This window comes from Periplaneta americana, chromosome 9, assembly GCF_040183065.1.
Source record: "Periplaneta americana isolate PAMFEO1 chromosome 9, P.americana_PAMFEO1_priV1, whole genome shotgun sequence".
Taxonomy (NCBI): Eukaryota; Metazoa; Arthropoda; class Insecta; order Blattodea; family Blattidae; genus Periplaneta; species Periplaneta americana.
Window position 1 is genome coordinate 174,986,280 of NC_091125.1, and position 16,842 is coordinate 175,003,121.

Sequence of the window (16,842 nt, forward strand, 5' to 3'; positions counted from 1 at the left end):
GGAAGAAATATGTAACTTCACAGAAAATAGCAAAGTGGAATGAAGAAAATGCTACCGATAATTACTCTTTGATCAAACTGGAGTGACATTTTTTAATTTTTTCTGAGAAAATGGTTCCCTGTCCACAACTTCAGAAATGTACTGAATTATTTCTGTCTCTTCCTGGAAGTAACGCTTCAATGGAGAGAATATTTTCTTCAATGAACATGACGTAGACATTCCAGAATTTCAGAATGAATTTAGAAACTGTTAGAGCCAATTTATAGGATAAAATTACAAAAAAAAATAATAACAAAAGAAACATTCGTTTTAAGGGTAAACTGAAACGAAACTGTGACAAAAATGGACATTTTTTATTGCTTTAATAAATAGTACACACTTCTCTGTATTGAATACTGAAATATTTTGCTTGTCTGAAGGACCTAAGTGGTCTTCAAAATTTAAATACCACAACGTGGCGCAATGTGCTACTCTCCCTTTCGTAGCCATTTTGGACTTTCTGTGGTATAGAAATTTTCTTGGAATCTAAACAGGCTAATTATCTCACCACTGCTAGGAAGACTGTGGCTTATGGATATAGAGAACATTGAGTGCACTGTATGAGGTGAGATAGCAGTTAAATAATACTATAACAGTAAACATCATTTTCCGTAACTTACATTTTTCAATGCTTATGCATGCAATCATTAGGAGTAAAAATATGCAATTTTGCACACAAGCTTAAACTGTATTATCTATAATTCCCTTCAACAAAATTTTGATTTGTTAATATTTTTGAGTTTTATACATTACAAAACTTAATAAAAAAAATTTAAAAAAGCGTTTCATACCTAAAATTAAAATATATATATATATAAAGCCTAAATAAAATATTTTGTTGCAGGGAAATGTTACTTTAGGTATTGGTAACACGTGTGCAAAGTTTTAGATTTATTGGTTTAGTAAATTTTTAGAAAAAAAGTACATCATTTTTTAATTATTTTAACGAAAAATTTGAAAAATAAAAACTATTATTCATAAAATTCTGAAAAAAGTTGGTGGTAAAGAAAACTCTGTGTTAAAGTAATATTTCAAATTTCAAAGTCCTAGGTCCAAAAATGAGAAAGTAATAGGCAATTCAGTAACAATATTATTTCTCATCTGTCCCCCTCCCCCCCAAGGCTAAAATGGAGTTAATATAGTAGTGCAGCTACTAGTGATAAATCGGATAAAATTGGACTATGCTGATGCAGTTAGAAAGGTAATGTATATAAAAATTCTACTTTAAGGTGTGATTATTAATAGCTAATAAGGATAATCAGGTGTTACTGTAAATTATAGTTATGGTGGGATCTCAATACAGAAATGTTTAAGTCCACCATAACGTATATTGTATGTGTTAAATATCAATATCTCCATTCTCCTGACGACATACCTGGATCTTTAGTGATATGGAAAGCTCGCAACGCAGAGGTGAGTAACTGCTCAGTTGTCGCTTGTCTTGACACGCTGATCACGCGAAAAATTCGGCGCTGGAAAGAACTGTTGCCATCGTAGACTTTGATCATCTCTGAAAACGGAAACAAGCAGATAAGCCGCATCCATCCCTCCAACAGGTGAAAGAAGCTGGTGTAGTGTGTTAATGTTAAGGAACAAGGCACACTTTGTACAACCATGAGGGAACTGTCAAAAACTCCAGATATATATGTATATCCAAGTGCAAAATGAGAACAAAAAGAGGAGCTATGGAGTGGTGCAGTAGCAATATGTCGTGAATATCCGAGAAAGAGAAAAGCTGCGGTGTTCTTGAGCCAGCAAAAATGAAAGGAAAATATTCTTTAAATTACCGTAATTCTCCTTCAGAGTCTGACCATACGTGATTTCTGTCACCTTCAATGTTTTCAATGTCAACACAAAGATTTGTATTTATAGTTAGTATATATTTTACTTTGGAGATCACTTTCTTGGTTTCTGAAAAAAATTATGAGTCTTATACTCAATTATTCTTCAAGTAATAGTGATTTCATTTTAGTTATTTATCTTACATCAGCATTGTAACCAAGCAGCGTGGGATAAGTAAAAATCTATACAATAAATGTAATACATACCGGTAGTAAGCAGATCAATTTTATTTTATTTAAATTAATTTTTAAATACTGTAAATGAACAAGGACTCTATTTCATAATGAAAATAGTGAAAAATACTTTGATGATTGCAGTGCTACGACAGACTACCACATTGGTTTTTTTGTTAAAATGTATGATGACAACAGAACTGATCACTTTTTTTTTTTTTTTTTCAAAGAAAATTGAACATATGTGTCCTTAAATATTCATAAACTTTAGAGTTACAGAATTATAACAGAGCTTTAGAAACAACTGAAACTTGAAAGGTGTGTGTGTATCTAATGCTCTGGATTTAACAATGAAGTCATCATCCTTCTTGCTTCCCAATATTTTGATGGAAGGTCCACAAATGTCCTAAGAGTTTCACAATTAGCCAGGTGCTCCATCTCCATGTCCTCTTCTCTGGTGCACAGTAAGCATTTAGGTGAATTCAGTACTCCAATACGATGGAGGTGTTTACTGAGACAATCATGACCAGTAATCAATCTAAACATGGCCACGGCAGATTTTCGAGGTAGATCAGAATTAGTTTTGGATCTTTGAATGATTCTTTCCATTTTGAATTTTGATGTTTTGCCTGTTCGCTGTTACTTATTCTTTTTATGACTCGTTTTATTGATTCATATGAGAACTTGAAATTTGTTTTTAAGTTAATTTTAGTTCCTTTCTTTGTAACATATCTGCTTTATCGTTACTGTTCAGTCCGCAGTGGGCCGGGATCCATTGGAAGACCACTTTTTTATTTAGCATTTGAATTTGTTTTACTATGCAATGAAATTTCTTTTACTTTTTCCATTTTAGGGGATGTAGTTGAGCTGATGGACTGGATTACAGCTTTGGAGTCAGACAGGATGACTATGTTTTTGCACTGGTTTAGCTAAACAAATACATTTTGAAGTGATGTATAAATGGCTTCAACTTCGCCATCAAAATTTGTTATGTACTTGCCAACATTTTTATAAAGAGAAAAGTACTGACAAGTAGCTCCTGCTCCAGCTCCAGCTCCTTCATTTTGATCCATGAGAGATCCATCAGTGTAAATGTACAACCAGTCCTTTTGTGGATATTTTCTATTAATTGTTTGTAGGGCAATGGCTTGAAAGGTAAAATTCCCATTCCCTGAAAATTGATCTGTAATTCAAGCAAGATTCATCGTCATGATCATTACCGATATAGGATATATTAGAAAATTTCTTTTCATTTTGTATGATGCAATTTCACGATATATTTGGGACAATAGGATGTCTCTTTAAAGCATAAACGTTAACACACAGAATTTTCTTTCAATATTTTTAAATTTTCACAAGCAATCTCTATGTTGTTGTTGTTGTTGTTCTCCAATGACACTGGGTATTATTTGATCTGCATCATTTTCCCCCTAGCTTCCCAATATAATGAAGTCAGACCATTGCCCGTCAGTCATTTTCAATTTTCCAGGTGGTGCATCTTCACTTGGGTGAAGAAAGGCAGTGTATCTTGTGAGGCAGTCATGTCCAACTTCCATTCTAAATAGGGCCACTGCATTCTTCTGTGGCATACTTTGGACGTCTATCCTGGCCTTCATGGTCTTATACTCCTTGTCTTTTAGTAGATCCCCTTCCATTTGTCTTTGCTGCATTTGGAAATTGGTCTTAATATTACTGAGTTGCTTGTGTATTTCGATTTGCCCCGATGGTTTAAATTCTTCTGTTGCTCCCTTCTTTGCTAGTTGGTCAGCATCTCGTTGCCCAATATGCCACCGAGTGCTGGGATCCATTGGACAATGATTTGTTTATTTATTTCTATTGTTTTTACATCTTGATTACACAACTTTTAACACTGTATCACTTCGGAATATGTATAAGAACTTTCTTGTGTTAAATATTATTAACGTACCTTGTTAACATGTTCCGACCTATTTTTGGTCATCTTCGGAACTGGTCGTTGTTTGTCTTGGCGCCTCTTGTTTCCTGTGTAGGTGCGTTCGTAATGTAGAGTCAAAGAGTGTGTGTGTTTTGAAATTGAGTTGTATGTTGAGAATGTCGTTGGAGTGTGTTTTCGTGTGTCTGTATATTTCGTATTGTTCTAGTGTGTTGAGTTTCTGGCTTTTTGGTTGGATGTGCAGTATTTCCATGTTTGTGTTGATGTCTCTGTAGGTGTGGTTGGCATTTGTGATGTGTTGTGCATATGTGGAGGTGTTTTGTAATTTTGCTATGGCTGTGATGTGTTCTTTGTAACGTATTTGAAATGATCTGCCTGTCTGCCCTATGTAGTTGTTGCAGGTGTTACATTTGAGTTTGTATACGCCTGTGTGGTTGTATTTGTTTGTTTGTGTGTTGAGATGTTTTTGTAGAATGTTGTTTGTTCTATATGCGATGTTGTAGTTTAATTTCTTGAATGAGGTTGTAATTTTATGTGTGTTTTTGTTTTCGTATGTTAGTATGATGTATTTTTTGTGTTCTTGTGTTTGTGTTGTATTCTTCTGTTTTTTGTGGTTTTGTTTTCTCTTACGTATTATGTTGTCTATTATGTTGGGGTTATATCCGTTTTCTTGTGTTATGTATTCGATTGTGTTTAGTTCTTCGTTGTGATCCTGTTGGTTCATTGGTATGTTGAGTAGTCTGTGTAAAATAGGTCGAAACATGTTAACAAGGTACGTTAATAATATTTAACACAAGGAAGTTCTTATCATACATATTCTTTTTGTTTTTATTAGTTTTCTTATTTCCTGGATGTTATTTGTTGTTCTGTTGCTGTAGTTAATTATGCCTTCTATTGCTGATTTGGAGTCTCTTAGTATTACGGTACTATTTTTGGTGTGTGTGGTCTGTATAGGATGTTTTGGAGTGCTGCTTTTATTGCCACTATTTCTCATCGTAATTATTGTAGTTTCTGCCTAAAGCTATATATTGTGAGAAACACTTGCAAAATATGCCTGCTCCTGCATCTTCTTTATTGATGAAGGACCCATCCGAGCATATTTGTAACCATTCTACATCTGGGTACCTTTCATTTATCGTGGCTAGTGATATTGCCTTCATTTCTTCCAGTGTATTGTTTTGTTCATGTATTGGATATATTAGGTCAGTTCTGAATTCGATGTCAACATAATCTGTTGGGGATGTTAGAATAGGTGCTGTGATGTCAGATGCTATCATGTTTTTGTACTATGAGTTGTTGATATATGATTTAAAGTTTACTTGTGTTTTCCAGTTATTTCCAGTGCTGGCTTTGTTATACCATGTATGTTTGTTTTTATCGGTCTGTAATTTTTGTGCTAAAAGATTGCTTTCAGTTCATGTTCATATTTTATTGGTATGTTTTTTGTGAAGCTTTGTAATGCAGCTATTGGTGTAGTTGCTACGGCTCCAGTAATTATTCTAAGTGGTTTATTTTGTGTAGTTCTAGTTTGTTTTTAAGTGTACTGTTTATTGTTGTCAATAATTCACCGCCATATAATAGATTGGGCTTCATATATGTTTTATAGGTTTTATTAAGAAGACTCATATTGCCTCCCCATTTTACTCCTGCCAATCTCTTTAGAATATTATTCTTGTTATTTATTTTCCCTGTTAGATTGTTGTTGTTGTTTTCTAATGCCAGGCGTTTGACAATAAAGTCATTTGACCTCTTGCACTCCAATATTTTTCAAAGATATTATCATGGTCAGCCACTGAAGCACAGATTTTGAGGTGTTCCGAATCCATTTCTTGGTTTGAGTTGCACAATGGGCAGTTAGGGGACTGATATATTCCAATTCTATGCAGGTGTTTGGCCAAACAATCATGGCCTGTTGCCAATCTAAATGCAGCTACGGACGATTTTCGTGGTAAATCGGGAATTAACTGTGGATTATGATGCAGAGAGTTCCATTTTTTCCCTTGACATTGTGCTATTAAATTTTGTTTGTTGAAGTCTAAGTATGTAGATTTAATAAATCTTTTCACAGAGTAATACTTAGATTTAGTAACAGGTCTGTAAGTAGCAGTGCTGTCCTTCTTTGCTATAGCATCTGCATTCTCGTTTCCCAGGATTCCACAATGGGATGGCATCCATTGGAATACAATTCTTTTATTGAGTGATATTAATTGAGAGAGCATTTTATTTATTTCTGCTGTTTGAGAGGAAGGTGTGTGTTTAGAGACTATTGATAGAATAGCTGTTTTGGAGTCTGACAATATAACTGCATTCTTAAATTTATTGATGTGAAATAGAAGATTCCTGAGACTTTCACTGTTAGATTGTTCACATGGTCTTTCATTGTTAGTTTTTGATCCAGTTCTATTCCCAAGTAGGTTGTTGTATTGGTTTCCTGTAGCATTTGTTGTTGTTTTGTAGGTTTATATCTTCTGTTTTATGTTGCATTGTGAATATCTGAGATTGTGCAATCTCTATGTACTGTTTGGAATACCGTAATTAAAAGTCTCTCAAACTATGTATGAAATTTCATTATGAAAAAGAAAACACAACTATCGATATTTAAGACAGGGTTTCATATTATCAGCAGCGACTATTGTTAGAATGTTTATGTATAACTGAATCACAATGGCTTTTCATTGTACATAGTGATCTTTCATCAAAGACAAATGTCAGTCTGGTGAACTGATTAATATTCTGGAATAATTCTTCACAGGTTCTCAGCCAGGTGAGTTGGATTGTTCCTTCCAAGCTTTCGATGACTAGCTCTGCTATCTTCTTGAGGGATTGAAGTGCCGTGGACCATGTCTATCCAGTATATAAACTGTCAGCAGGGCTTCCCGCTGCAGACCACTCAAGAGCCAGTCCTGACGGCCTGCCGTGTCCTGGTTGATTGAAGTGTGTTTACTGCAGGTTTCCACACTGTACTCAGCTGTCTCAGTTGATATTATTGCCATCTAGCTGCATTTAATATATTTATTGCAGCCAAATGGCCATTTAGATTACATTTAATTTACTTTTGTTTTTGCGTACTCGCTTATTGATTTTGTTCTTTTGGCGCATAGTTCAATATGATAGCATTCACATTTCTTGCTGCACAATGTACACATGCATGAGTCACTCAGGTCGTGGTATGTTCTTGTCTTGCAGATAAGGTGATGGAATCCGTGGACTGCCAGTCTTATTACATGCCTGAGTTCAAAGTTTTCCTTCGTCCATTCTCGGTCTATCATGGCTCCTGGGGCGTAGAATTCTATTGGAGTGGCTTCTCTTTTCTCTCTTAGTGTTGACAATAGTCGTTCCGAAGCGCTCGTCTTGGGCAGCATCATGTTTGTCCTTAGGTCTTCAGTAAGGAAGGTCTCCCTTGCGAGTAAATATACAAATCTCGAGCGTGTGTACTTGGAGACTCCCATCGCCTTCTTTAAGTAGGTTGCCTTTACTCCTTCTAGTGTTTCTAGGTTAGTCATTGTTAGATGCTCTCCAATTATTTCAATGCCGTATGTTAGTATTGGCAATATTTTGGTTTTAAACAGTGCCATTGCTGTTTCTAGGCTCAGAGATTTGATATTTTTTACGTCATGCATCGCTGTCATTGCTTGTGTGGCTCTTTCTGTTATGTGCTTTGTGTAGCATTTCGCACTGGTTTGTAATGTCATGCTTACAGTAGATATCTGTAGTCTGACACTATCTTTAGTTTCCTGTTTTGAATGGATATTTCTGCTGCTTCCGGTGTTCTTCCGCCATTTCTGAATATCATCATTTCAGTTTTTTCCACATTTATCTCAAATTTGTGCTTAGTACACCATTCCACCATGGCGTTCATAGTTTCCTGTAATTTCGTAAGATCTTTTGACCCCACTACTATGTCGTCCGCATATGCGTATGAGCTTATTTCCTCTCTCTGCGTTATTCTCATTAGTTCTTCTGCTGCCAGGATGAACAGTAGAGGGCTGCATTTCGATGGCTTTCTTGATGACCAGGTCCCAATAACCCAATGTCTTATCCGAGATGGTGGTGGCATCGAAATCTACCTTGTGGCCCGTTTCCAGGCTGTGTTGAGCTACTGCAGACTTATCGGGGTAATATAGTCTTATGCTGTGTTGGTGTCCTTGCAGCGTTCCATAATGGTGCGTCCCGTCTGGCCAATGTAGCATTTTCCACATTCACAAGATATTTTGTAGATACTAGATATCCTCAGAGCAACGTCGTCCTTAACAGATCTCAGTAAGTTCTGAATCTTTGTGGGAGGCTTATGGATAGTCTTAATCCCATGTGGGATCATAAAATGGGATGTATGCCATGCCTTCATCTCCTCTTGTTCCTCGATGGGTGGTTTGTCAGAAAAGGCTCTTTTGAGAGCCATGCTTATATACCAGCTAGACACAGTCCCATGGCACTTCAATCCCTGAAGAAGATGGCAGAGCTAGTCATTGAAAGCTTGGAAGGAACAATCCAACTCACCTGGTTGAGAACCCGAGAAGAATTTACTCCATATCCAACTCCGAGAAAGCCTCAAGTCCTATATGGTTAATATTCTCATTTGTTTCCGAAAAGACTTGGAAAAAAAATGCGAAAAATACTGTCAACGGCATTTAAACTAGTTCATTCATGCAGTTTATATAAGATGGAACGAAATATAAAATATGTTTACTGGTGTATGGTAAAACCAGAACATTGGGCACGATTAATTACACAGCAATTATACGAGGTACACTGTTTATATTAACACAAAATAATGCAGAACAGGACGTGGAAAGAGGGACTCTAATTGCGTCAATAGCAAAAGTTGGGATTAAATAAAACTACAGGATATTTCATCAGACACGACATAAAAATTTAAAATTTAAACACTGACTACTATATTTCACGTACTGAAATGTCAAGTGTCTCAAGTTGTAGTAGAAAATACAGGGGGATCACAAGGAAAACACGTCTTTATACTTTATTGTAAGCTAGGGTTCATTGGTTACTAATATCTCCCTCACTGCATTTCGGAGTCATGCTACTATTACAGCGAATGCAAGATACAGAAGCCTTCCGTGTAAACGACATCATGCACTCTTAAATTTATATGCGTTAATGTCGTTAAGATGTTGTTTTGTATTATATACTCGAGAAGGAGCATATAATTCACTTTAACGTTACAGATATATAAAATTCCTGAAAGTAAGGTGTGCAGATGTTGCCATTTCAACGAAGCTAAGAAAGATTCGTAAGATGTCGTTGTTCAGTGAGAAGCTCCTACTTGGATATCCAGTGCTTTACAACATGTATATATGAATTTAAAAAAATCAGTGCCGATGGGATTAAACTGTGTTCTAAAAGGTTTTGGGTAAAATGGGATAGGGCTGCTTCAATCACGTAGTTTGACATGAGAGTGAGACAAGCTGCCTGGTCGCTGAATGCCCATAGAAAAAGCAGGATAAAGTAACTTACTGTCACTGATAAATAAGATAACTGTCAGATTTTCTATTTTCATGTCTTTGAGAAACACAATGACTCTAAAGGCGCGTCTCCACTATTAAACATTTAACAACAACATGTTGAATTTAACATGTACATGGACATTTCAAGTCTCAATTGACTTAACATGTTAACTAAGTATGTTGAATTTAACACTTTTAACATGTTGGCGTGTTTTCCAGCAGAAATGGAAAACATGTCAAGTCAATTCATTTGCTCGTGCAGTGTCGGTACAGTTCGGCAAAGTTCGTACAGTTTCCATAGCAACGTCACCAAACATCGTAAGATGAAGATTATATAAGTTCCGATTTTGTGGCGCGTATCTTGATCATTTTTATACTATCATTGGTCCCTGGTGTTGGCTGTAAGTTGTTCGAAGCAATGGAGTGGACGAAAGAAAATACATTAGAATAAAATTAATGCACTGATGGAAAGGCCTTATTTGTGGGATGTGTCTGCAAAAGAATACACGGGCAAAACTAAGAAGGCCGACTGTTTTAGAGAACTGGAATTATTATTTAATTGTTCTCGAGAATACAATAGAGAGTTTTCGCACTCTCGTCGTACGCTAAACGTTAATGCTATGTTGACGTCAGTAATAGTCGTTTTTGGTGATGTATGTTAACGTTCGTAAAACTTCGGAAAGAATAATTATACGATATTACCCACTCCTTTAACATCTATCGTGTCGTAGGTCCTATGATAATCAATCACGCTGTAATTTCTTTAATTGAGATGAAATGGCTGCTCTTAAATTGTGTATTTCTTTGATGTAACAGGAAATATTTTTGCAGCACTATATTAAAATCGTGTTCCGACATTCTCAGCAAGTTTTTGAATCCAGATCGATACTGTATTCAACTTTAAGCCCGTTTAAAATGTATCCTGCATAGTGTCTTTTACTAAGATATTGCCGCATCCACATTCTCATTTTCTTCCTTTTCAAAGCCTTGTAACAAGCAATAGAGGCAATTACAAAAGTCAGATCTTCATCTGAGTCCGTTGTCCAAGATTTGAAAATAAAACAATATCTACATTAAAATTTCATAGACTATATTTATGGTGGACTACGCAAAGAAAGTCAAGTTTAACATGTTTAACAGTGTGGACAAAGTGTTAGATGAAATTAGCATTAACATGTTCAATCAATGTTGGGATGTTGACGGTAAACAATTTAACATGTTGTTGTTAAATGTTTAATAGTGGAGACGCGCCTTAACAATGATGTCATTTTATAACAATGGACTCTTCCCTTTAAAACACATTGTATCACAGATAATATTCCAGGAACAGGTACAGCATGTCTTTTCTCTCTCTGATATATATGTCAAGGTAACATTCTAGGAATTCATTTTGTAGAGTTGGAAAGGAAGCAACTTGTGGTCCGAAGGTCTGTCACACGGAGAGGAGAGGCTTGCCGTGCTGGTGTTGTGTGAGACACAAGCAGAATTCTACCCTTCGTAATCAACTGCCTATACACACCTTCACAAGGAAGACCAGTGTTTTTGCCAGGATCTGAAAAATGGAGGGATGATCCATTATTGACAGGGTTCAGAAGGGGAGTAGTTCATAATAAACCAGTGTTAAGTTATACATATCTATGTTGGTTAATCAAGAGTAGGAGAGAGCTTCTAGTTTGCATCTTAAAAGTTTTCTCCTACCAATGTAAAGTAAAAGCCCAGTTAGATGGAATATAAACTAAGACAGCTTTATCAGAAATTAGTGTAGTCAATGGTCACCAACAGTAGTTATCGCAATAAATCAAAAGAACAATAATTAGAAAGGAAAAATTATTTTCAAATTACTGATTATATTTTAAATAAAAAGATATAAATAACGTAAAAAATTATTAACAGATTACACATGAACAGACATCTTACAAGGATTAAAGTTTTAGTTGTGTGTTTCGTATCACAACGGGATACATTGACTTTTATCCTCAGATTGTGAACAAATGTCACTCAGCTTGTGACTTCCTATCCTGCTCAGATTGCGATCGTACTTACATGCATTTCTCAAGAGTGAATAACAAATGTACTCGTTTGAATGCAATTAACAACTGTAAAAATCATTATAATATTTAAAGAGAGAGATTTACAAAATATTAAGGGAAAGGGCACTTAAAGCCCTCTCTCGTTTCGTCTACAGAATTCTTCTGTAAATTAAACAATTCACTAAACTGCTTTAAATTAATTAAAAGGAGACGCAACTGAGCTTGACTGAATGCAAGATATGCCATTACATAATGTTTAGGAGAAACCACTTGTGTTGCAAGAATTTGGAATAAAATTAATTCATAACCAACGTTTAATGGCTAGGTGTAGCAACTCCAACTGTAAAAGATAATAATAAATAAATAAATAAATAAATAGGTAGACAGATGGACAGATGGATAGATAGATAGATAGATAGATAGATAGATAGATAGATAGATAGATAGATAGATAGATAGATAGATAGATAGATAGATAGATAGATAGATAGATAGGTAGATAGGTAGATAGGTAGATAGGTAGATAGATAGATAGATAGATAGATAGATAGATAGATAGATAGATAGATAGATAGATAGATAGATAGATAGATAGATAGATAGATAGATAGATATAGATAGATATAGATATAGATATATATATAGATATAGATATAGATAGATAGATAGATAGATAGATAGATAGATAGATAGATAGATAGATAGATAGATAGATAGATAGATAGATAGATAGATAGATAGATAGATAGATAGATAGATAGAGATAGATAGAGATAGATAGGTAGATAGGTAGGTAGGTAGGTAGGTAGGTAGATAGATAGACAGACAGACAGACAGACAGACAGACAGACAGACAGACAGACAGACAGACAGACAGACAGACAGACAGACAGATAGATAGATAGATAGATATATAGATAGATAGATAGATAGATAGATAGATAGATAGATAGATAGATAGATAGATAGATAGATAGATAGATAGATAGATAGATAGATAGATAGATAGATAGATAGATAGATAGAGAGATAGATAGATAAACAAACAAACATATGTGTGAGATTTAGTACAACATTCTATTTAATCGAAAAACTTAAAAATAATTCATATTTATTTTCGTGATTCACAAGAATGACGATGTAGTCTATTAACAATACTGTAGTTACTAAAGTAATACAGGAGTATTGGTAGGCTAAATAATCTTCCCGATTATGAACATGTTTTACATTTAATAGATATGAAATGTACAAAATTGGTACAGAGGTAGAATGGGAAGCTCTCTAAGTTTTGTTTCAATATATCACAGGTGTTGAATGTGACTGCACCCAGCCTGCAGCATAGCATGATCAATGGTTACTGTGATATGTGCGCACAGATCAAGCATGGACTGTGGTAATGGCAGCACATAGACTCGATCTTTGAAGAACTCCAAAGTAAAAATAACAGGACATCAGGTCCGGTGAACATGAGATCATCATCAGGAGCAGCGCGGATAATTCATGCTTGGTGGTCGGTCACTGAGGCGACTTCTTAGATGAAACCAGACCGTCCTCTTCTAGTGGTGGCAGCAGGAGTCACTGCTGTAACGTCAAGGCTGTACACCTCCTCACGGGTTATTGTGCACGATCCATTTATTGTAAGGGAGTCACGCACGTGCTCAATGTTCATATGGGTTTTCCACTCCCCAAATCCTGATGTAATGTCCATTAACTTTACCTGAAAGTTAGCAGATGGTTTCGTCACTGAATATTAACGATTCCACAAAACCGTTGGTTTTCATTAGAGTTTCCACACTCACAAAAAGAATGTCAGGACACATCAGTGGCGGTTCCTCGGGGGAGGGAAGGGAGGAACGTCCTCCTCACATTTTCTTCTTTTGAAAGTAAATACCAAATAAAATATGTGCCTTGAAATTCGAGGAAGATTCGATAATTTTTAAGTTCACAGCTATAAGAAAAACTCGGTTGATCGAGTTTTAAACGCGCGCTCATGTGCTGCTAGAAAACTGTGAGAAAGATGCGAGATTGTTTGCGTGGAGGAAAGGCACTCCATTCCTCCTCTACTGCAGTTAACACACATAGACAACAGCGCACTAGTGGCCAGAGAAAGAAGCAGAGTTTTGAAGCAAGTCAATGAACGGAGAGGGAGGAGATCCTCCTCTGAATCAGTCATGGGCAGGAAATAGAAACCGACTGGTCGTGCAGCAAGCTCGCTACTGCTGCCACCTAACGATGCTGCATTCAACCGGACTATAACACATCTAGGAGGAGACACAACAAAAACAGTTTTAACGCAACGTTATGAAAGACACCATGTAAACTTTTTCTTAATTATAAGTCACTTTATATAGGTTACTATTAATGGTTTGAAACTTGCGTGGATATTTGAAAGTTAAAGTCGGGTTTATGTAAAACAAAGAGGAAGTAGTTCTACGTAGTTGGCCCCTGAAATTCACTTCCATTCATTGTTTACTAGACAGGGCAACAGCCAAGTTGTCAGTTTTGTACAAATATATTTGAAACTGAAAGTAGGTACTCCAAACTACATCATTTTTAACATAAAAAATTAATCGGCCACCGGCAGCTTTGAACAATAATGATAGTATGACTTTAAAAGAACTGACATTCTTCAAAAGCATGTGATACTGAACTTGTAAAATGTACATGTGGCAACACAGACCACGTGGGTGGGTGCAGTGTTCTCGCTTTCCTCAGATTATTTCCCATTCCCATTTCCGTAAAACGGTTCCGGTTACGAGTTAGTAGCTAGTCTCTTCCAACACGTGTGATGCTGTAGTGTGCTCGAAAAATGCTACGAGGTTGTGAATTTCCTTGTAATTGTTAATTTGCGCAATTATTCAACAAAGAATGGAAGTGAAAACATGATATATTTTGGACAATTTAGGAAACTCAGTTTACAAGAACAGATTACTGCTACAGTATACAGAAGGGAAGGCCAACCCCAACACTACCTGGTCTTACATGTATGCATGTAGGCTAATTTGTAGCATGTTTCATTCAAGAAGATGTCATTTCGTGCTGTTAACTTTTTTCCTCCTCTTAAGAAATATGCAGGAGCCGCCACTGGAACACATTATCGTCTGAATTCAGGGCCAGCAGCAATGGTAGTCAGTAGGGATGAAAGCACACAGTCTTTTACAGATACCAAGCACCATGATGTATCTGAAGGTGGATCGTCGTGGGCTATGTGTAAGGTTTCCTTGGATCCACTTCACTTACTGCTGACAGCTGACTTACTTTCTCTTACAGATGTACCGGTGCCGGTAGCCTCTTCCCTTAAATTAGGAATAGCATGCTATCTGGGCGGATCTGGCGCAGACTTGTTTCTGCACACGAAAAAATGTGACGTGGAAATCCAGAACATAAAAAAACTCTCCTGTCTTCGATGGCAGCTATGTTTTTCATATCACCTTCGCTGCAAACAGTACATACCAGTACACTTTGAGAATCTCTCTTTCCAACGGTACCAACTCTGTACACTCCATTTAATTTGAGATACACATGTTTATAATTATTGGGGAGATCATTTAGTCTAACCCTGTACATTACGTACCATTAGTTTCTTAAAAAATAGTTAATAATAATAATATTATGATTATAACCATAATAAAATTATAGCAAGAAAACACAACAATAATAAAAAAAAGTCTTATATTTAGACTGTTATATCTTAATTTACAATTCATGTTTAAGTTTGAGAGTATAAAATGGGAACATATGAAACGAATGCCATTTACATTTGCTAACATACATCTTTCAAAAAGGTTTTCAAATGTACATCAATAATTCTGAATCATCCTACTTCATTTTGTAAATTTCAGAGCAAGGGAAAATGGTTACTGGACATGATTAGTAATGAAGGAAGATTCAAGGAAGCAAAGAATTATCGTTCACTGATACAGGAGTCGAAGTACGGCACAATTTCTGATTTATTTATTTATTGTGATAAAGATCTGAGTAGAAGATGGAAAATCCATTCCATAACTGAGGCTGGAGAGACTGGTGGACTCTGAAATTGAGCACATACTGGTATGCAATGAAATTAAATATGCATGTCATGAAGATGTTGCTTTCCAGCCTACAAACAAATTATCACCGAATACAGCAGATAGTAGGGCTTACGTTTTAAAAATTAAGTTAAACCTATGGTCGGATGACCAGACATCCAGTTTTTAAAGTGACTGCACTGTTTCCGAATGAGACTTCCAGTTCACTCAGTAAAAATAAAATGGAAAATATATGTTTATACAGACCCATTATATATTGCGTACATTTTATCCTTCCACACTCACATGTGTGCAGCTGGGCTGTGCACTGCTGAGTCCCCTTCCTACTTTAATAACTCGAGATGTTATTGTTGTAGCTTTATTACTGTTATTATTGAGGAGTGAAGATTGAACTGTGGTTGCAATGATGTTACGAATGATACGGTATACTATCAATTGATTCTGATGCGTTTTGTAAGAAATAAAACATGTTTAATTCAATTACATTTGGTGCAATGTAACCAAATTACACAAGGAAATATAATAATTTCAAATTAAATTTTGCAGGTATGTTGGTAAAATTATTAAAATACATTACAAAGTTTGTGAAATCATAAATCTGATATTGAAATTTATAAGTGTTGTTAAAATTATTAAAATAGACCTAGGCCTACATCACAACATGAAGTGAAATAATTTGTTTTAAATTAGTTTTTATGTGTTGGTGAAATTATTGAAATATATCACAGTAATCATCATCTTACGATGTTTGTATATACGTCCGTTGATGTGACATATTAATGAATTTAAATATTATTATAGTCACAATCATGCCATGGTATGAAAGAAAAATTACACAACCTCGAGCGGGAATCGAACCTGCGACTTCCTGTTCTCCGGTCAGGCGCTCTACCACTGAGCTATCGAGTTCGTCTCACGCCAACGGCTTGGAATTATCCTTTCATTAAAAAAAAAAAGTTTCTTCACACTCATAAGCAGTGCTGACTAGATCAGACGATAACAGAGGTTGTGTAATTTTTCTTTCATACCATGGCATGATTGTGACTATAATAGTATTTAAATTCACATATATCACAGTGTTTGTGAAATAATCAATTTTAAATTACATTTTATAAGTGTTGAGTAAAATTATTGAAATGCATCACAACATTTGTGAAATTATAAACTTTAAATTAATTTTCATAAATGTCGGTTGAATTATTAAAATATGCCTCAACCTTTCTGAAATCATTAATTTTAAATTAAATTTTATGAGTGCACATGAAATTAATGAAATACAACACACCATATGTGAAACTATCTGTTGCTAATTACGCATATGTTACTGCTAAAACATTACTGATACGTTGCTTGTTT

The 16,842-nt window shown here is 35.5% G+C and overlaps 1 protein-coding gene across 12 annotated transcripts in view; it reads right to left on the reverse strand.

Annotated features, from left to right (window-relative positions):
- LOC138706753 (diacylglycerol kinase theta) overlaps positions 1-16,842 on the reverse strand; it is a 254,529-nt gene that overhangs the window by 37,121 nt on the left and 200,566 nt on the right. For 9 of the 12 annotated variants that reach the window (XM_069836403.1, XM_069836402.1, XM_069836406.1 and 6 more), the window contains 2 exons: positions 10,948-10,980; positions 1,415-1,549 (listed from right to left, as the gene is read on the reverse strand). In XM_069836403.1, the coding sequence (XP_069692504.1) occupies positions 1,415-1,549; positions 10,948-10,980 (168 nt within the window). The remainder of the gene's footprint in view (positions 1-1,414; positions 1,550-10,947; positions 10,981-16,842) is intronic. The other 3 variants (XM_069836410.1, XM_069836409.1, XM_069836404.1) reach the window with 1 other exon arrangement.